The sequence below is a fragment of the Typopeltis vanoorti genome, chromosome 21 (genome assembly GCF_054136105.1).
Source record: "Typopeltis vanoorti isolate ZY-2024b chromosome 21, IOZ_Tvanoo_1.0, whole genome shotgun sequence".
NCBI lineage: Eukaryota > Metazoa > Arthropoda > Arachnida > Uropygi > Thelyphonidae > Typopeltis > Typopeltis vanoorti.
The window spans coordinates 82,163,383-82,186,769 of record NC_143569.1 but is presented as its reverse complement, the minus strand read 5'-3'; the positions used below and the strand labels follow the sequence as shown (position 1 = coordinate 82,186,769).

The following is a 23,387-nucleotide window of genomic DNA, read 5'->3' as shown; positions in this document are numbered from 1 at the left end:
GAGTGATATCTAGAGACCCTGGTGGCCAATGAATAGCCGATCCATCATTCAGAGAAAGTCCAATTTAGATATTGTGTCACCTGACAGCTATAATGTGCAGGAGCTCCATCATGCTGAAAGAACATACCAATCCTTGTAGACAAGGGAACATCCTCCAATCGTAGTAAAAGTTCGTTTTGCAGAAATTGTAGATAAATGAGTCCTGTAAGATTATTTGGTAACACAACAGGCCCAATGAAGTGATTGTTGATCATACTGCACCACATGTTTACAGAGAAGCAATGTCGGAAATTTGTTTCTAGAGTGGCATGTAGATTTTTGTCAGACCACTGATGCCAGTTATGAGTGTTGTTAACACCGTCACAGGTGAAAGTAACTTCATCAGTGAACAGTATTAATGGAATTAATCAGTGATTAGCATTTACCTACTTGCCTTCCTCTCCGGGGAGAAAGTGTTACACTTGCTGTATGTGAAATGGATACAAACCTTGCTCACATAAATGTTCGGCATACTCTTGTACGAGGGTGGTCAAAAAAGTTCTCGGCCTAACAATGAAAAAACAAATTTATAATTTCAAAATTATGTTTATTTTTTAACATAATCTCCTTTAGACAACTACATTTATTCCAGTGATGCTCCAGCACCATTATCCCTCCCTACAGTGGTTCTCAGTAAGATCTGCAAAAAACCCCTCTACAGCTGCAATCACCTCTTGATTCGAAGAAAAATGGTGACCAGCGAGGAAGAGTTTTAGTTTTGGCCACATTTAAACTCAGCAGCCCATTTCTTAATTGTCGAAAAGGAAGGAGAAGAGTGCCTATAGACTTTTATGAACTTCGAATGAATTTCTTTTGGCATTAAACCTTCTTTAATTTAATATATTCTGACCACATCTGAAAATATCCAGAGTGCTTAATAAATATGAGCTCTACACCATATTCAAACCATATATCAAAACAACATTCTCTTCCTTTCTTGCATCCAGAAATGTATAAAGTGCTCTGTATTTGTGACTGGACTAACTAAGAACAGACAGGAAGACATCACATCTGCCACAGAGAACATAATATATACATTCAGCACCATCATTATGGTAAGTTGGGACTAGCAAACCATGGCTTGGACATCCTTTCAACAGGATCAAATAAATTAAAAAAATTTTTTTTAAAAAAATTAAAAAATATAATAAATCTACAGTGCTATATGAAAGTCATTACAAGTTGGATTGATTGTTTTTGGAATCAGCAAGTGCTCTCTTTAAAGTATTCCCCAAACCTCAATAAGTATGCCTGTATCGATTTACAAAACTCTGGTTGATCGTTATATTAAAATCAAATTAATGCTGATTAATTTGATCTTGAAATGACTCTTACTTGATTTTACAGGCAACTTGATTCAAAGAATCATTATTATTTCTTCTATTTAAAATAAAATAAATAAAAAATAAATAAACTGCTAAACTACTGTTTAGAACTAAATTCCTACTTGGTGATTAGGAATTTAGAACTAAATTCCTAATCACCAAGTAGGACTTTGCATTAAAATTTTAAACTGTACCCATTGTTAATTAATTGTTGCTATTTGCACAATACAGTGACAAACTTTGTACTCTGAAGATATTAGGTATAAAACCAGTGAAAAATTAGCAACTAAGTAAATAAATATATTATTTTTCTTATGGTCTTATGTTGTGAATTAAAGCTACTAAAAAACTCATTGCCACATTGACATACAAGTGCATAACTTATTTGTATGTCGATATCTTTCATTATTGCATTTAACTTGGTCGATTTTTATGAAGGATCTGACCAATATAATTCTTCACTTACTTTTGCCATTAAAAATATCATGGAAAAAATTTGAACTTAGCGAAATTTCTTTCCATAAAGAATAAATATGAAATTCTGTAACATTCATCATAATTTTATCTCTTAATATAGATTTTTTTATATTTTAACTAGGGGGGGGGGATACGTCCCCTGGTGCCTACTTATTCCAGCGATGCTCCAGTGCCATTACCCCTCTAGAGCTGCAATCACCTCTTGATTTGAAGAAAAACGCTGACCAGCAAGGAAAAGTGTTAGTTTTTGGAAGAGATAGAAGTCAGAGAAAGCCAAATCTGGGAAATAAGGTGGATGTTTCAATAATTCATAGTGCAGATCCCTTAATTTTCCTATTGCTAAAACACCTTTGTGGACAGGTGCACTGTCCTGATGAAAGATCATTTTTTCTTCTGAAAACCAGGTCTTTTTTCACGAATTTTTTCGTCTAGTCTGGTTAAACAATCGGAATAATATTCCCTGGTTATTATTTTATACTTTTCAAGATAATTAATAAACAAAATGCCTTTAGCATCCAAAACACTGATTCCATGACCTTTCCTGCTGATGGAACAGACTTTGTCTTCTTTGGCGCTGAACAACTGGCTTCTGTCCATTTGACTGCTATTTGGATTCTTGTGTGTAATGGTGAATCCAAGTCTCATCCATAATAATAAATCGACGCACAAAATCAGTTTTATTCTTGTTAAAACGCTCCGGGCCCTGTTCAGAGATTTTCATGTGAATGCGTTTTTGATCTACTGTGAGCAAGCATGGCACCCATCTTGAGCAAAGCTTTTTCATTTGCAATTCTTCATGCAAAATATATCCTACATGTTTTTTTGAAATGCCTATAGTCTCAACAATTTCACGCACTTTGATTCGTTGGTCATCCAATATCATATCATGCACTTGATCAATGATTGTGTTGTTACACTTTTTTGGATGTCCTTCACGTGGATCATTTTCAAGGCTGGTACAGCTACGCTTAAACTCAGCAGTTACTTAAACTGACAATTAGAAATGGGCAAAAGCAAAGGAGAAGAGTGCCCATAAACTTTTATGAACTTTGAATGAATTTCTTTTGGCATTAAACCTTCTTTTACAAAGAATTTTATAACCACATGATACTCAATTTTATCCATTTCAAGGGATACAGACAACACTTTTGCTTCAGACAGCCACATAAAACAAACTGCTTGATAGAATGACTTGCAATTTCACATGGATGCTTATGACAGATGTACAAACTTAGAAAAAAAAAAAAATCTTGCAGACAGTGTTGCCATCTATGGTCGAGAACTTTTCAGACCACCCTCGTATATGATGGACACTGATGCATGCAGAAATACTCTGTGTATTTGTAGTAGGACTATGTTCTACCGACTGAAGAATGTGTTTGACTTTGAATTATTATTACATAACACCTCCAAGGAGTCCAAAGACTCATCGAAGGAAGATATCTACTCTACAGTTCTCTGTCTCCACCCCTCAATCCATCAACTACAGCGAGCCGCGTCATCTATACCAATACCATTTACTGCCCACCACTATATTTACACAGACAATATTCATGCTCAAGGCGGCGTTCGAACCAGCAGCCTTTTGGCTTGATAGCATACATGGTAACTACTCAGCCAACCAGGGCGGCTGCCGAAGACTTCATCCATATATTGTTCATTTCCACATTCAGAAGAATTATGACTGCTCGTAACAGTATCAATCTCATGCAGTTTGTTGTAAACACTCTTGAATCTGGTAATCTGTGGTTAGGAAACCATCAATGGCATTCTCTACAAGCAGCAACAGCACTTCCATTACAAAAACTGTAAACAAACATCATCGGCATATGTAAAGATGGGGCCATTCTTAGCAACACTTCTAACACAAAATTGTGTCAGGTTATCTGATTCAGAGAGCTGCGTGCTGGTCACCTAATCTACGGAGAGCTGTGTGCGCATCGGAACTGTATGCGCCAGATTTCACTGTGGTTTTTACGTGTTACTTTATTATTTAATTACTATGCCACAGGTTCCACTAAAAATCTGTACCATCTTGGTTGTGATACTGCAGTGTCAAATGTGTCATTGACTGATGAGAGTCTAGAGATGGATGAAATAGAGGTGCTTAATATATTACAGAACCTTAATGCTAACACTGGCATTGAGTTAGATGGTATATCGGTCCATGTGTTATGAGAATGTGCAAGAGAATTAGCACCTCCTCTAACCAGGCTATTTAATTTAAGCCTCAGTTCTGGTAAAGTACCAATAGAGTGGAAAGAGGGGAAAATAATTCCACTGCTCCAAAAAAGAAGAAGGCTCCAAAACAGAGATTGCAAATTATAGACCAATCAATATATCTGGAGTGGTGGTTAAGGTTTTGGAGAAACTGGTAAAAATTAGAATTCAGGACTGGGTGGACAGCAATATGATACTTTATAAGGGGCAACATGGTTTTGTGAAGGGTAAATCTTGCCTATTATAGAAAGTAACTTGCTTACTTTCTATAATAAAGTAACAGTGGAGTTGGATAAAGGAAATCCTTACTCAGTGATACTGCTGGACTTTGCAAAGGCATTTGACAGGATTCCACACGGAACTCTGTTGCATAAATTAGAGCAAATGGGTATGGATCCAAAGCTGGTGATTTGGATTACAGGATGGCTGGTGGATAGATATCAAAGAGTGGTTTATGGAGGAGCTGAGTCCAGGAGAAGGCTGGTGACTAGTAGTGAACCTCAGGACTTGGTTCTCTATTGTTTAATTTGTACATCAATGATATTGGGAATACTTTGAAAGGAAATATCCACTTGTTTGCTGATGCAAAATTAGGAAGAGCGATAGTCAATTCAGATGATGTAGGTATCTTACAGGATGACTTAAATAGGCTGACGGTATGGACTAAGGTAAATGGCTGTCAGTTTAACGTGGCTAAGTGCAAGGTGATGCACTTCGAGAGGGCGAGATCACATGCTGTTTACTATATTGATGAAACTGAACTGCAAGAAGTTGATGAGGCAAGGGACTTAGGAGTTATTGTGGACAGAGAACTAAAGTTTAAAGGGCATATTGGAAAGATTGTCAAACCATCACATCGAATTACATGGTTGTTGAAGAACACACTAACAAGCACGGATAAGGAAGTTATTGTTCCACTTTATAAGGCATTAATAAGACCGCATTTGGACTATTGCACTCAGATCTGGTCATCTGGATTTCTTGGTGATGAAGAAATGGTGAAGAGGATTCAGAGGCAAGTTACAAAGATTGTTGCAGGTCTGTGGGATGTTCCCTACGAGGATAGATTGAAGATCTGTGGACTCCAAAAACTAGCTGATAGACGTAGGAGACGAGATATGATAGAGGCATATAAATTATTAAAGGGATTTTATAGGATTGATACTGATGACATTTTTAAGACCAGTGCAGGAAAGGAGCGGACGAGGGGGCCATCCCTGGAGATTATGTAGGAGTGTGGTTAAACAAGGGTGTTAGGACTAGATTTTTTGCTTGGAGGGTTATGAATGGGTGGAATACGTTGCCAGAGGTGGTTGTGAATGAATTTAAGGAGAAGTATGACAGGTATTATGTAAATAACGGTTAGTGTATCAATGTAGGGTCTCCTGCGATGAATCTGTTGACTCCGTGGAGACACCGTTACAATAATAATGACAAACTAAGGACTTGGGCTGCATCATGTATAAAGAGTTCTTTCTAATAACATCTATCTGTAATCAGATGTGAAATGCTACAATTGTTTCATGTACTCAGTGATCAACATACAAGATCAATGACTACTGAACAGGCTATAATTGCCTTCATTGGCCAAAAAAGTGGCATAGTAAAAAGTGGCATCTATTTTTTTGCAATCAGATGGGTGTCCCATAACTTTTAGATGAACAGTGGGTAGAAAAGAGAAGGAGGGCCTACTTGAAGATTTTTGATGGTGTGTGAATGTGATATACAAATAGCTAATACTGGTAGCAGAGTAAAAGTGATAGGTGAGCATGATGCAGAGAGATGATATCAACTGAATTTAAATACAGGATGTGATTTAAAGAATTATAATAACAACAATAATAATATTCTTCCAGCTATTGTGTAATGTTTGGATTTGAATTCAGTTACCTATGTCGTTCAATAACAGCTGCAGCCTTTGGATGATTAGAACAGTACATAAGATGAACCTTTTTAATCTGTGGAGCATCCTTTATAAAAGTTCCACCAATTCTTTGCTCTTTGGAAGTCCGTCTGCAACAGCAAACAACAAAAACTTTAAAAAACAATAATAATAAGATACATGTATAGAATGCAAGTATTAAATTACTTTTAAATTTAATACAAAATTTTTAAATATGAAACAATAAATAAAGGTAACTCTAATAACAGTAAACACCATTATAAATTCCCTCACTCACTACTGTACTTATAACTTGCCTTCACGTATATCTCGTGCCCCTGATTTTACTTTATGAAAAAAGAAATTAAAAAGTTTCAGATATACAGGTAACCCTCGTATAACGCGGTTTCGATATAACATGGTCTGCAAATTGTAGTAACCCTTGTTGAATGCGGTACTTATACAATGCAGTTTCGATATAAGATGGTCTGCAAATTGTAGTAACCCTTGTTGAATGCAGTACTTATACAATGCAGTTTCGATATAAGATGGTCTACAAACTGTAGTAACCCTTTATCTTTTCATATATTTTTCAACGTGTGACTTAAAAATCAAATTTTATCTTCGTTAAATTTGCATCTGCCCGTATTGTGCATGTAGTTATAAGTAGTGAATTTATATTAGGGGAAATACCCTTTAGGACGCATGCACGTCAATTGTTTACCATTAAAGTATTTATTGTTGAAAATTGTCTTCGTTTTCTGCCAGGAAAGCATATTAAAAATCATAAGTGTGTTAATCTCAAGCCGAGCACTTTATTTTCTGGTGAGCTGCTACATACAATATTTAATGCTTTTTTTATGTAAAAAAAATATTTTTATAGTACTGGCCACTTAGAGCACTTTTGCGATATACGCGTTTGTTAATAGGGATAAACCCATCCACTGTAAACTGCCTAGGTAACAATTGAACAAGACTGAAGATACATTCGGTTTCGATCAGCACATGAGACTCAACCTTCGCGAACTTCTTCATAAGTGCTCCAATCTCTTCGATAGTGAATTAAGTGACGGGGAAATAGATTTAAATGAGGAACTGGTACAATTAATAGATGACGTCAAACCATATGGCGGGGAAGGATCTGCCAAAGATTCTGACTGTGATGAATCTGTTAAAGAATTCAGTTTAAAGAAATTAGCAGAAGGATTGGACTTGGCAAGAAAGTTATTTTGTGGATAACGATCTCTCAATGTAGCCCTCCGGAAAATTCACAAGACAATTGGATATGTTTGGCTCCGTATTATGAACTTAATAAAAAAATTGCAGCATAGTGGTAGGCGAGGTCTTATTACTGACTTCTTGATAACTAAACCAGCCGAAGTATGTAATGAGAATTATACTAATGATGTCCAAGAGATTTCAAGTGATGACAAGGTCCGGCCACTCGTAAATAAAGAACATCTATGAAATGTTAGTTTTGAAGAGAGTGATGATGATTAAAATATACACTTTATTTTATTTTGCCTAAAACATTTATGCATTATGTGCAATGAAGTTTACGTACAATTTATAATTTTTTTATAATTTTATACTATGTATTTGTTTCATAGTTTATATGTTTTCTTAACTTACATGAATTACCTGAATTAAATAAAAATATATAGATTTCTGAACCTAACCCTACTTTTTGTATGTGATCTGAATCTCGCATAACGCGATTTATATAACGCGGCATTTTTGTGGAACCTAACATCCGCGTTATACGAGGGTTACCTGTATATACCTTACATATGAAAAAATTTAAAACTTTTAAGAAATAGATAGTGAATGTTGTCATGGCAGTTGAAGAGAATCAGCATTTCAACTCAACAATCATCAGCTTGCCTTGGTTGTTGAGTAGTACGATCTTTTGTTAATACCACACCAATCACATGCACATCATCACAGCTACACTACCTCTACCAGCCTGCTATTGCTGTTCATTTTGCACTCTGCTTTCACTTCTCATTAATTTCTTAATGAGAAGCGAAACTAACGTATGTTGACACGTATGTTGTTAATGAGAAGTGAAACTAATCATAACATATGTTGAAATTATACGTTATGATTTCAAGACTTGAAATCATAACGTATTTCAAGACTTGTAAATTACCAGTAATTTTTCCTTGAAATATGGAGAAGCCATAATTCAAGGAAATATGGTTTCTCCATATTTCAAGGAAACATTCAAGTTACAGTGCTGGTTTTAAATTCAAAGTTATTGATTTCGCAGAGAAACATGGCAATTGAGCAGCAGGGCATGAGTTCACAGTGAATGATTCCAAAGTGATAAAAAGACAAGCAATAACAAAACTGTTTAATTTAATGACAGAAGCATTGTCGCTAAAGATTCAAGTATATCACATGATAAAGGCAAGTGGCCAGATATCGTGTAAAGAACGCTAATAATTAAAATTGAAATGCATTCATTTTATAAATAATGTGGGCAATTATAAATTATAATGAATACAGAGAATTTAATTATAAACATCAATTTAGTTTTTTCCTGAAAAACTTTAGTTTACAAAAATCTCCACACAGCTTGCACCATAAATATTTAGCTTTAATTTTGGGGGAAAAAAGTGAGTTATATTCGGGTAAATACAGTATAACAAATTACCGAAAATACCTAGCTAAAGTTCAATAGCAGAAATGATAAAATTCACTTTAACAAACATTCAACTATAATAAAGTATTCCACTGATTCTCAGGGAGAGATGACTGCAGCTAACACATAAAAGATATATGGCTTTATATACCAAGTTCTGCAACTCAATAAAATAAATATAAAAAGATGGTTTTTAAATTTTTCCCATATGTCAGATTGATCAAGTAAGACATGATATTCCATATAACACATGAAAAATATGATGCAACAAGCTGTTTCACCTTTATGTTTACATTTCATACATTTAAGAATCAAATATGTCAGTTTGAAGAAATACTTACTCTTTGATATCCTCCAAACTCAATAACAATGCCCTTTGACATTCTAAAATTTCTTCTATATTACCAACTAATATTCTCCATTCCTGGTCACTTAATCTATTAAGAAATATATATAAACAAATGTTTTAAGCAATTTAAAGAAATATTATGAAATATATTTAAATGAAAAGATATCATTTAAATTTTAAATTTTAGATTTTCAATAAAATGCAAGATGAATATTTTTAGTATGAATGCTAGGGTAATACCAACTGTTATCAATTTCCCATGGTTACCGTATAAAGGTGTTATGATGCTGCATGATTATGCTATGCAACTTGACTGGCAATGAAACTGGAAGGTTATGAACCACATTCTGAACAGGACCTGATCTAGCATTCAATAATCTCCATTTAAAGTCCTTATTAAAATTTCAGTTTCAATCTTAGATAGGATTCAAATTAATGTCTTTCCAACTAAATGTATGTCATGTCATTCTCATGACTACACAATGGAGAAATTTGGCAAGTAGGGATTTATAACATCAATCCCTAAGTCAACAAAGGATAAAAATGGGATAACATGCAATACAAAAAAGAAAGAAAAAAAAAGAAAAAAAGATAGAATATGTTTTGATAAAAATCAGTAGTCAATATCAGGTTAAGTTAACCATAGCACAAATATTCTGTACCATAAAAAAAAAAAAAAGTTATTTGCAGAAATAGCAAAGATATTTAAGTAATATAGAGAGATAGAGCTACTTGGGAACTGCACTAATCACCACTGTGGCAATGCTATTGTGTGTCAAGTGAAATGCTAATCCCTGTCTATGACAGTGTTAACATTTATATCTGTGTGTTTAGGCTTAAGTGCTGTGAGGACATCATTTTGGAGGTTTAATGGAATATTTACAGCACTGGGAAAGGATTAAAACCAATTTTAATTTTAATGCTTCCAATACTTCATCTTAGTCCTGAGACATCTTCAGGAATTACAAATAACTTTTGTTACAACACACTACAATGTTTCACTTTGTAGTGTGGGATCTCTGATAATTAAAGTTTCCCAAATTTTGGGAAGTTTTATGCAACCATATTTATTTAAATTCAGTTGATTTCTGAGTGCCGCCACAGATTCTAAAAACAGTCTTTCTTTTTTGAATTTACTATGGTGGAGCATGGTGGTTTTTCTCCAGGAGATCCTGTGTGTTGTATCCAAAACATGATCTGCAAAGCCAGATTGACCATAGCAGTGATTGCAGATGGATGATTTGTGTTCTTCTATCTAGGTGGTTGCTGATCTGCCTGTCTGTCTGAAGTAAGCTAACTTGCAGGGACAGAGTACTCTATATACTCCAGGCACTGAGAGAGGAGGGAGCTGATCATTAGTGGGAAGGATAAGGGTAGTAAGCTTACAGCGGGGCTTAAATAACACGTGGATGTAGTACTTTTTTAAGGACCTGGCTATTTTTTCTGATGTGCCACGGATGTAGGGTATGGTGATGGCATTTCTGAAGTCCTTCTGAAGAGATGGCCAGAGAATGGTGGAGGAACTAATTATTTTGGTAAGATATTTGACAAGATGTCTCAGTGACTGAGACGAAATATTAGAAGCATTAAAATTAGTTTTAATCCTTTCTCAGTGCTGTAAATATTCCATTAAACCTCCAACATGATGTTAACATTTATACTTTCATCAACTCTCCAGATGGTAAACTCATAGAAGCCAAAAAACATTTCATTATAGAGTTATTATATAGGCTTGTTATTGTATATTTCCTTAATATATTCATGCCGGGCTGTATTTTGCACATCTGGAAGGAATAAGACTAACCATAAAACATTTCCTTTTCCAAGCTGGGCAGGCATAATTTCATACATTCAACAATACACTATGTTGCCAAAAGGGTCTGGACACTCCCATAGTTATGTTGCCTCACCCATGATGCAGATACATGTCTGCTATACTATATAAGCATAGGCACGTGGGCATTAGTAGCGTAGATATTCTTTGCCATCATGATGAATGGATGAAAAGAGTAGAGTCCATTTGAACTATGTGATAGTCAGAGCCCACAAATTTGGCCATTCGGTCTGAGAGATTTCTGCAACTTTGTATGTGCCCCAGTTACTGGCAGCAAAGTTATTGTGAAGTGGAAACATGATGGAACCACCAAATCACCCCGTCCCCTGAACAGGTAGGTCCAAGAAACTGACAAATTCTCAAGCATGTTGTCACAGTAAATCATCAGTCAGCCTTAGCAACTATCACAAACTACTTCTGCATGAGTTCTGGAATGGATGCCAGTGACAGAACTATTCACTGTTGAGGTGTTTGTCCTTGGGTTTCATGGTTGTGCTGCAGCTCATAAGCCCTTGATTACACCTGCCAATGTTTGTCATCGTCCGGTGCAAACAACACCATCACTGCACTGTGGATCAATAGAAGAAGGTCCTATAGAACAATGATTCATGAAACATGATCTGGCAATCCAATGGAGGACGTGTATAGACCTGGCGAATGATACCTACAGGAATATCTTGTATCGAATGTAAAATCTGGAGGCAGTAGCATAATGGTCTGGCTGTTTTTCCTGATGTGGACTGGACTGATTGGTTTCTGTGTCCAGATCTTTAAACACTGATGCCTACCATGACATTTGGGAGAATTCTGTTTTTTCCACACTGTGGCAACAGTTTGGAATAGGCCCTTTCTGAATTAGCACAATAACGCACCTGCTCACAAAGCAAGGGCCCTATATCTGTGGTTTGAAGACATGGAGATGAAAGAACTAAACTGGGCAGCCCAAAGTCCTGACCTCAACTCTAATGAAAATCTTTGGGATGAGCTGGAGCAAAGGTTGTGTGTCAGACCTAAATATCAGCCATTCTCCATACTACAGGAGAAATGGAAACAAATTCCAGCATCAGTTTACCGGAACTTAGTGGATCCTGAAGAGAAATGCCTGTAATAGCAGCAAAAGGAGGCCCGACCTTGTTTTGACAGCAACATTGTAGTGATGGGAAATACAAACAGTTGCTGTCCGGACACTGTTGGCAACACAGTGCATATACACATATGACATGCCTTGTGCATTACATAAATGGGTGGAATTCTGCACTAAATAAAATATATATGTAAATATCTAGTTCTGTTTTATGATTATACCACAGTGCATTATCTACAAAAACATCAAAAGAAAACAAAATCAATCATTGCAAATCAGTAGTTTCTATTCCCTCCAACTTCTTATCTCTAGGAATACAGAACTGCACATTCATAACAGAATAAATCACTGTGAACTATATTTTCTACATTTTTTTTTCTTTATTTTCCATTGTTGGTCTGATAATAATTATACAGAAAAACCACACTCATTCCTTTCATAAAATAACCAGATACGTTTTTCTTTTCATAAATGGAAAAAAAAAAAAAAAAAAATCTCATATACTTAAGTCTAAAATAAAATCTAGATAGTCTAGACACATGAAAAGAACAACTATCATAGTTATTGTTCCTTTCATAAAATCAGATACTTTTTAATATCATTTATCATTTCTGGGAAAAAAAATTCAAAATCTTTAATGCAAAATTTCTCGTATTTCAGTCTCAACTTCTGGATAATATTAACAGATTTAACAATGCTTATATAAGCTTCACAATTCTTTGTTTCACCTTTTTTACTTTTACTTCAGGTGATTTTGAAAAACAAGATAAGCCTTGCTGTTCTTTTTTGGGGTTATTTCTTGGAAATAAATTTCAAACTCTTTTCTTTCTTAGGATTATTAGAAAATAAACTTTCCTTATCTATTATTTTGAAGCAAGCTTTTAGGGTATTTTACTGTATTGCCTGCTACAGGAAATATAGTAAAATACCGTTATAGTAAAATAATAATTATAGAAATGATCTTATGAGTTACTTATATATCCTGAGAGCAACAAATCTCATCCCTTCTATATAGCTAAGGTTTCTCTACAAAGTACAAGTGATGATTTTATTTTATTTTTTTTTTAAATATCTGGTCCACACATGAAAGACTGTAAGACCTATGGCACTAGTGTAGTGTGTGGGCAAGGGGAATAGAAGAAAGCAGGAGTCTGTTCACATTTTGCTTGAACAGCTGAGGGTAATCTTTGGGGAAGGCAGTGAGGGAACCTGTTCCAAAGGACAGAAGTAGATGAAATAAAAGAAGAGGCAGGGAAGTTGATTCAGTGAATTTTAAGGTGGACCATAGGAGGATGTTGGTTAGCAGTGTCTCTTGTTTTAATGATTTTGGAGGAGAGTGGAGGAATACTAGTGGCCAATTCAGCAGAGCACTGTCCATGAAAGTATCTTTAGAAGAGGCATAAGAAGCTGTGAAGGTGTGGAGCACAGAGCTAGGGCCCCTTGTCTTATGCAAAAAGTACACAAAGTTTTTTGACAGCTGCAGAAGCTATAGTTGAAATATGGTTGTGCCAGTCAGTCCAAAAAGAGAAATCTGATTGTGTTTGGATATCTTAATATTACTGAAGGTAAAGGGAAAGAATGCAAGCTCTTTCTTGTGAGAGATTAGACAGAACTGAGTTTTGGTGGCACTGAAGTTTACAAGGTTGTCCTTGCCCCCACTGGGATATAGTTACGAGATCTGAATTTTGGTCCATGGTTGTGGTAGATATGAAGGATTCTAATACTTGAATACTAAATGAAAGGAGAAATAGAGTGTACTATCATCAATAGCTATGGATAGGATTCGAAGTCAGTGAGAGCAGGTCATTTATATATAAGATGACATTTGTTGCATTCCACACTACTGTGGGCAAGTAAACAACAATCCGATTTGTATAGTACCCAGCATAAACATGTTAAGAATAGTAGCACAGAATGCTATAAAGCTTTGGTTGGAACTTTATTTTTTTTTTTTCTATAATGCAGAAGTTTGCTATAAAAAAAAAGTGTTATAATGAGAATTGATTGAAATTGACTGATTGATTGTATTCTTGAAACAACATATTGACTGATTGATTGTATTCTTGAAACAACATATTGACTGACTGATTGTATTCTTGAAACAACATATTTCAGAATAATTCAAAATAAAGCCAAAATATGTTCAAGCATAATGAAATTCTAATGCTAATATTTAAATCATATAGGCCACAACTTGACATTAAAAATCATTATTCATGAAATAATTGTGTTCCACACCAACAAGAGATAACAGTGAATAAAATAAAAAATTAAGCTACAAACAGGTAATGATCACAATGTTAATATTTGAAAAAGAGATACTAGCAATGGAATGCAAACATGTGTTATGTAGACACCTGACAGAGGTCCAGACTTGGTGTAATATCATGCCTTGTTTCTTGTTGTGCTGAACTGAGATGATCTATGTGGATCATCTCAGTTCAGTGCCAATCCTGAATTGTGTTTTCTTTGTTAACCCATGTCCTTGAAATGTTCAGACATGCATATCTCTCCCAAACCTGCCTTTCTCATCTATGTAATACAACCACAGAGGCAACATGATCTCATAAAATCCAGGTTTCTGAAGCGATGAATGAAGATGTTCTGGAGGCCTAAGAGATTAGAAATCTTAATGACGGGATAGATGGCAACTTAGAAATCTTGTCCTTGACTCACTGAATATAGGGAAGAAAAACTTGTTTTTTTCTTCCCTATATTCAGTTGGATTTCATTGACCAAGTAATGTTATAGCCATTCTTGGGTAGGATAGAATTGAGGCAATTGAGGTCTTGGTTTCTGTGGTCTATACTGCTGATGATTTTACATGCTCTCTCAGGGTTCATATAATGCAGTTTTTTTGCACTAGATAATGATCAGATCTAGCATGCAACTATCTCCTGCTATGAACTGGCTCCTGTAAACTGAGTATGTTTTTTTTGGATACCTCTACAAGCCTGTTGAAAAATGGTAATCATCTACTGATTTCTAATTCAAAAGTGAATTTGATCCAAAGGTGAATATCATTTAGGTGTGAGACAAATTCTTGTAGTTGGTTAGAGGAGACAAGCCAAACAATAAAAATATCATCTACATATCAATAGTCACACTTTAGCTGGTGTTCCAAGACTTGTTTTCAAACAGCTCCATGAACAAGTTTGCTAGAAGCAAAGACAGAGAGGAGCTTGTTGCTAGTAATCCCTTTGGTTCAAAAAAATTCATCTTGGAATTTTAAGAAGATGTTAATACATCGCTTAAAAATTCCATGGTATACATTGGAAACAGATCTTAAAAGTAAATGTATAGTTTCTACTCTAGGCATGTTGGAAAACAAATTAGCTATGTTCACCACCTTAAGGGAGTACGATACAAAACTTGTGACACATGTTTCTACTCTAGGCATGTTGGAAAACAAATTAGCTATGTTCACCACCTTAAGGGAGTACAATACAAAACTTGTGACACATACAAAGGCAACAGAAAACTAAGTGAAACACATGGACAAAAAACTGGTCCTAACTAGGCGGGGCACCCTTTGTGGGTATAAACTAGCTACTCTTATCTGCTCCACTTATTTACTCTTATCTGACCAACTCCCTCCTTTCTCGGTTTCAGGTGTGTATAGCGTTCCCTGTTCTTGCAAAGTTGGGCTGCTTTGGACCAGCTACCGTCCACTTGGAAGAACATAAAAAATAAGAGGGTGGTCTGAAAAGTTCTCGGCCTAGACCATAGATGGCAACACTATCGGAAAGATTTTTTTTCTAAGTTAGTACATCTGTATCCCTTGACATGGATAAAATTGAGTATCGTGCAGTTAAAAAATTCTTTGTAAAAGAAGGTTTAATGCCAAAAGAAATTCATTCGAAGTTCATAAAAGTTTATGGACACTCTTCTCCTTCGTTTCTGACAATTAAGAAATGAGCTGCCGAGTTTAAACATGGCTGTATGAGCATTGAAGATGATCCACATGAAGGACGTCCAAAAAGTGTAATAACACCAGATATCTTTGATCAAGTACATGATATGGTATTGGATGACCGGCGAGTCAAAGTGCGTGAAATTGTTGAGACTATAGGCATTTCAAAAGAATGTGTAGGATATATTTTGCATGAAGAATTGCAAATGAAAAAGCTTTGTGCAAGATGGGTGCCGCGCTTGCTCACAGCAGATCAAAAATGCAGTTGCATGAAAATCTCTGAACAGTGCTTGGAGCGTTTTAACAAGAATAAAACTAATTTTGCAAGTCGATTTATTAATATGGATGAGACTTGGATTCACCATTACATACCAGAATCCAAACAGCAGTCAAAACAGTGGAGAGAAGCAGGTTGTTCAGCACCAAACAAGACAAAGTCTGTTCCATCAGCAGGAAAGGTCATGGCATCGGTGTTCTGGATGCTAAAGGCATTTTGTTTATTATCTTGAAAAGGATAAAACAATAACTGGGGAATATTATTCCGATCTTTTGACCAGACTAGATGAAAAAAATCGTGCGAAAAGACCCGGTTTGCAGAAGAAAAAAAATCATCTTTCATCAGGACAATGCATCTGCCCGCAAAGGTGTTTTGGCAATGGGAAAATTAAGGGATCTGCACTATGAATTGTTGGAACATCCACCCTATTCCCCAGATTTGGCTTCCTCTGACTTCTATCTCTTCCCAAAACTAAAACTCTTCCTCACTGGTCAACATTTTTCTTCAAATCAAGCAGTGATTGCAGGCAGCTGTAGAGGGGTATTTGCAGATCTTACTGAGAACCACTACAGGGTCGGGATAATGGTACTATGCTGGAGCATCGTTAGAATAAATGTGTTAGTCTTAAGGGAGATTATGTTGAAAAATAAAAATGATTTTGAAATTATAAATTCGTATTTTATTGCTAGGCTGAGAACTTTTCAGACCACCTTCATACATCTGCAGTCATGACTTTGGTCAATCAGGCCTTGCAGAATCAACTGGAAGAAAATCATGCTTCACCACAGGAAATTTAGAAGAGAAGGACTGTTTTTAGAATCTGCAGCTGCCTTCAGAAATCAGCCTAAACTGAACAAACATGGTTGCATAAAACTTTCCAAAATATGATAAACACTAATATTTTGCAATCCCAATTTACATCTGAGGCCACTGACAGATGGCTACAGAGGACACCTCATCTAGTTAGGATTAGTCTTTTGTTCACATATTTCACTTTAGTTTTGTGTTTGCATTTGCATGTTTTATTTATTTATTATTTTTTTTTAATTTATTACTATTTTTTTTTATATTGCTCCCTGCCATGAAATGTTATTTGCAGTCAGTCCTATAGTACATTTTGTACTGTGAGTGGAATAAGGAATTTTTTTTCCCCTATTTTATCAATTTTATATTTTTTTTATATTTTTATTTTTTTAACCTAGTCCAGAAACTCTCTAGAGACCAAATATGGAACTTTTTCAAGTCACTTCAGGCTTCCAATAAGCAAGGAGGTGGTCTCACACTGGGCAATGAAATTCATCTCCAACTTAAAGACAGTCACAAACATCTATGACAGGATTTGAACATGCAGCCTGTTGGCTGGAGAGTGGATAAACCAACTATTCAGTGTGTGTGTTACAAATTTCATTTTTTACTCCCTAAATATGTCTCTGTAACCGAAACAAAATATTGGATTCCATTAAGCATCCAACCAAGTTAATAGGAATTAAATAATCTGGGCACATATGTGAACTTTTTTTCTACAAATTTCACCCTCCCTTCTTTTCTCTAAGTCTTAACTTACAGATGACAGACCATTCCTAGAAGTAAACAATACTTTAAGCAAAGAAGTGAGAAATAGGGTATCTGAATAAAAAGTGATGATAAGTGAGGGAAATGCAGAGATAGGAGAATGATAAATATGTTGATAATAAATGGATTTAAAAGAGAGAGAGAGAGAGAAAGACAAAAAGTTATAATCAAAGTGAACTTTCTTGAGAAGTCTCGTAAATTCATGAAAATCTAGTGGAGGTGATAATGATCAAATAAGTCTGAAAACAATGATGAGCTATAAATTCAGAAGCAAATGAAGTCTCAGGAACCTACCATTTCTGAGTCTTATAACATACTATGTCTTTATAATTGGGATAACATACAAAAGTTTACTTAAGCTTAAATGGATACTTACATACTGGCTTGACGGAGGGGCTGAAGGTAACTTTTTAACAAGCCCTGGATTTCGTTAACATGGGTATTTTCGGTATCAACAATATCTTTAAAAACCTAGTTTTTTTTTAAAAAAAGATTTCATTAATTTATCATCCGAATATCTACAATATAAATACATAAGGATTAAGCAGGAAAAAAAAAAGCTCAAACTAATACATGGCACTGATGTGATATAGGTCTTGCAACCTCTCGTGTGTGGTTTGATAAACTTATTTATGGATAGGAATATATGATAACATGCAGACTGACAACTATAAATGCAAAAGAATATGCATATTACATATTTAAAGCGATTTCATTTTTAGATTTGTATCAAAAATCCATAAAGATCTATAAGATTTAAAGACAATAAACTTTGGTAGTAGTTGTTAATCATATTAAATAGATCCAATATGATTACATATAATCAAATTTTTTTTTTATTATTATTCAACTGGTGTATTACTATCTGTGGTGTGCTTCACGAATATAGCTATTTATCATAAAACAGAGGAACAGAATGATTATTTAAAAAAAACTAACATCACAGACTGGTTAAAATGATAGTTAATGTTGTGATGAGATGTCATGCATGTTATGTCATTACTCATCTACACTGCCAAACATGATAACCTACTTCTGTAAATTTCAGTTCTTAATACATCATTTCTGAAACTTCTATTAAACTTACAAATATAACTATTAATTCAGTATGTGGCATTCTTGTAGGCTTCCAATTACTTGATGTTTCTCATTTATAGTGTGATTAACCAAGCCCAATCTGTACAATCTTTCTTTACATTCATAACATGCTCTTTTATATATAAAATCTTGAGAAGGCGTGGTGGATGAGGCTGTCTAGGTGATCTTAGCATTCTAATCTCTAATTTAACGATTTTCAGACTAGAGCCATTTTAGAGTGTCTCCTTTGTTTTTTCTTTTTTGCTGTTGTTACTGGATACTGACACACTACGGTCCTTAAGAGTTTTAATAACATGTCAATTTTTGGTAGAGTGATGGTAAGAAGTGGGATATGGATATTTGTCACCATTCAATTCTTTCCCTATGTACTGAAAATGTTAATCTACTTTGCTTGGTGAACAAAACTTAAGGAATGAGAATATCCTGTTTTCTTCAGTTTCTACTACAAATTGCAATTTAGCTGTTCAGGAAAGTGGTGACTTCATTAAGTTCCTCTTTGAAGCTTCTTGGCAAGATGAGGAAAATATTACTAACATAACAAGCTTATTGTTTTTAAAATAATATTTTGATTGGTATGGTATTCTTCAACAGCTAACATGCCCATGGCAAGCCTTTCTACTCAGAGTATTCATATTCAAAATGAAAAAATGTTTTATCTAGATGTTGGAAAAAAATTAATGGTGCCTGGAAATAGGTCCTCTAGTAGCAATGTTTCTTCTCTAGGTATATCTAAACTTCCTAAATATATCTGCAGAATCCAAAATATCAAACAAGGTCATCAGGATAAACATTCATGAAACATACTACAAAAAAGATCAAACAGACCTAGCTAATCACAGAAATGGAAAACATAAGTTTATCTGGGAACTAACAAAAATGCCATATACTGAATTTAATAGCTATACTTGACCCTTGAAAAACACTGGTTTTAACTGCATAGGTCCACTTATATGCAGATTTTTTCCAATAAATATACTGGAAAATTTTTTTTGAGATTTGTGACATTTTGAAAAACTTCGTAGCTTAGAAATATTGAAAAAATTAAGAAAAAGATATGTCATGAATGCATAAAATATATGTAGATGCTAGTCTATTTCATTTCAAAATTTCTATTTTCAAAATTTAGCAAAACTTATGCATACAAAAGACTGTATATGGCTCCATTCACAGTCGAGAGAAATGCAAACGTAAAGATGCAGTATTAAATCATAACTGATTAAAATTAAATGTTAATTAATTTAGTTACATTTAATTAATTAGCATAAAATAAAAATAAAATAATTCATTCGTTAGTGTATAGGCTACGCTACCATAAAGTAATCATATTGCTGCTTCGTTATCAATGCATGAATCGTTATACCTGTAAATAAATATGAATTTCTTTTTCACATCTTTTCATTTTTGACATTTGGTGTTAGCAATATGTACAGTGTTTTGTATCATATAAGACAATGCTAATGTAGGTACTAACAGACAGACGATTCATCTTGTATAGAGAGAGACAACATAAACTTAGGGTATCGATAAATACAGTACTGTAAATATATTTTCTCTTCCTTATGATTTTCTTAATAACATTCTTTTCTCTAACTTACTTTATTGTAAAAATATAGTATATAATACATATAACATAAAAATTCTTGTCGATAGGCTTATACGTTGGTAACACAACTGTTAAATTATTTAAGGAATTTACAACGTATACTGGAATATTAATTAAAAGAAACTTTAATAAATACCTCCTATATTTCGGCAATGTCACATTGCCATCTTCATGGGAACAAACAACAATGACACGTTGTTTCTTCCCTACAGGCACTACAAAAAGCAAATGAAGCAGAAGAGAGAAAACTAACTGTTGTTCCTAGAGTCTTAAAGGTGCCCCTTAGCAGGCTATATTGGGTTGTCTTTGCTGTTGGGCTGAAGTTCTCAAGATGCAAGCTTCCCAGATTTGGGGCAGTCTCAAGCACCCAAATTTGTTGAGGTTTGGAAAGTTTTTTTAGAGCTGATGCTGACTGCATGAACAATCTTTCATATTTAAATTTTCTGTGGTGTATTAACGTGGCTTTCTCTGCGGCTGGTATCCAGATCATGGTCTGCAAGCTCAGAGTGGCTGTACTGGTGAAACTGGCTGTACGGATGCAGTCTTTGTGTTCCAAAATCCTGACATTTGCTGTCCTGCCTGTTTGGCCAAAGTAGGACAATTACAGCTGCAAGGGACCTGGTATACCCCAGGTAGGTCTAGGGCAGTGGTGGCAAATATTTTTATGTTCGAGTGCCAAAAGTTTACAAATCGAGTTGCTGACATGCCGAGCAGTTTTTAATAAGGGAAAAATTAATAGAAAATTAATTTATTTATAAATTTATAATATATATATATAATATTTTATAAATAATTATTTATAATTTTATAAATAATATTTTATTTTATTTATAATATTTATTTATATATAAATTTATAATATTATTCAGTGTAAAATTGATTAATGTATTATTAAATTGATTTTAATGATGTTGGTTTGAAAAAAAAAAAAAAAAACAGTAGTGAGGAAAATATTTATGCATTGTAATTCACCATAGAAGTCAGCTGAGCAGGGGAAGCAGCAGAAGGATGTCAACTTGGCGAAATGCTTAAAGTATTTACTCGAATATAACTTGCCCTCGCGTATATATCATACCCTTGATTTTACTTTATGAAAAAAGACATTAAAAAGTTTTGCATATACCTCGCACGCGAAAAATGTTTAAACTTGTTCACATAGGCGATAGTAAGATAGTAACTTGCTCCCCCCCCCCCAACAGCCATTATACTGCATATGCAAGAAAAACAAGTAGTTTTATTGTATCCCTGAATACGGTACAGAGGCTTTTGCAGTCTGTGTAATATATTTCTCAACAAATAGGGCAATTAGAGACAGCTGGAATAAAAACGGCACTAACTAATGAATCACATGTCCCCTTTCACAGAAACTATGCTATAGAACTCAAGCAAAACCATATGTTGCACCAAAATACAGGATCTCACTAAAAACTATTGTCCAATTTTTCAATTACATGAAATAAGTGTTTGTTTTATTGCATTTGAAATTCTCAATGTCATTATGACAGATCACAAAAGGTAACTTCAAATAAAATTCTACCAAAAATTGAAACATGCCATATAATGAGTGTGTGATTCGCCTGCCAGCTCAAACAACTAGCAATAAAATTCAACCAAGCGTTGAAACTTTGTGTGAGTTGAGCCTGCCGATAATGAGAAGTTCCATCGGAACAATAAACGACACCCCCATCGTGAATGTGTTAAAACTAAGAAATATATAGTGAATGTCATGACAGTTTCAGATGTCATAACAACATTCACTATATATTTCTTAGATTGAAGAGAATTAGCATTTCAACTCAACAACTGTCGGTTGCCTTTGTCTTTGGATCATGTGATCTTTTATCAATACTGCACCAATCATATGCACGTCTCCATAGCTGCTCTCTTGTGTAAAACAAAATTTAACTTGTACATATTGTAATAATTTTAAAAAAAGTTGAATAATTTATAAGCATATAAAAGGATATCACCAGTAAATCATTGACGTGCCATAGGTTCGCCATCTATGGTCTAGGGGAAGTGGTTGGTCTTTGGCGGAGCAGATAAGGGATGCCAATTTTTTATATGGTTTGTAACAAGAAGGTCATATTTTTTTAAGATTTTGGTTAACTTTTCAGAGACCCCAGATATAGGGAATAGTGATGGATTTAATGTAATTTTTATTATGAACGGGGGTTGTGGCTAACTGGTTTTAATATTTCTTGGATTTTTTTGGGGTTGTAGCCATTGGCCAAGAAAGTAGTTTAGTTCAGTGGTTAGGGCATTGTCATCTGAACAGATTAATTTTGTCCTGTTATATATGTTTTTATAACCCCATATTGTTGGGTGTGTGTGTGGGGGGGGGGAATTGCTGGTGAATGTATCTGCCTTTATGGGTGGGTAAACAGAGAAAACCAAAGATCCATCAGGCTGGCAAGTGATTAGTGTCTAGGAAAGGGAGATTGTTGTTTTCCTCTTTTTGCAAGGTGAACTGGATTCTGGGTTGTTGGTTATAACAAGGCAAAATTAATCTGTTCAGATGACAATGCCCTAACCACTGAACTAAACCACATCCTTAACACTTTCTTAGACAATGGCTACAACCCCAAAAAAATCCAAACAATGTTAAAACTAGTTAACCACAACTCCCCTCCCACCCTTCATAACAAAGATTACACTAAATCCATCACCATTCCCCATATCTGGGGCACCTCTGAAAAGTTAACCAAAATCTTAAAAAAAATATGACCCAACTTCTTGTTACAAACCATATAAAAAATTGACATCCCTTATCTGCTCCACCAAAGGCCAACCACTTCCCCTGGACCTACTTGGGGTATACCAGGTCCCTTGAAGCTGTAAACTGTCTTACTTTGGCCAAACAGGCAGGACAGCAAATGTCAGGATTTCAGAACACAAAAACTACATCCGGTTTCACCAGTAAAGCCGCTCTGGGCTTGCAGACCATGATCTGGATACCAGCCGCAGAATATGTTGGAAGAAAGCAACATTAATACACCACAGCAAATTTAAATATGAAAGATTGTTCATGGAATCAGCCTCAGTTCTAAAAAACTTTCCAAGCCTC

The 23,387-nt window shown here is 34.8% G+C and overlaps 1 protein-coding gene across 6 annotated transcripts in view; it reads right to left on the bottom strand.

Annotated features, from left to right (window-relative positions):
* RtGEF (Rho-type guanine nucleotide exchange factor) overlaps positions 1-23,387 on the bottom strand; it is a 334,719-nt gene that overhangs the window by 269,833 nt on the left and 41,499 nt on the right. For all 6 annotated transcript variants that reach the window (XM_090411130.1, XM_090411129.1, XM_090411131.1 and 3 more), the window contains exons 5-7: positions 17,996-18,090; positions 8,932-9,027; positions 5,952-6,074 (exon numbers count right to left, since the gene is read on the bottom strand). In XM_090411130.1, coding sequence (XP_090267256.1) covers positions 5,952-6,074; positions 8,932-9,027; positions 17,996-18,090 — 314 coding nt within the window. The remainder of the gene's footprint in view (positions 1-5,951; positions 6,075-8,931; positions 9,028-17,995; positions 18,091-23,387) is intronic.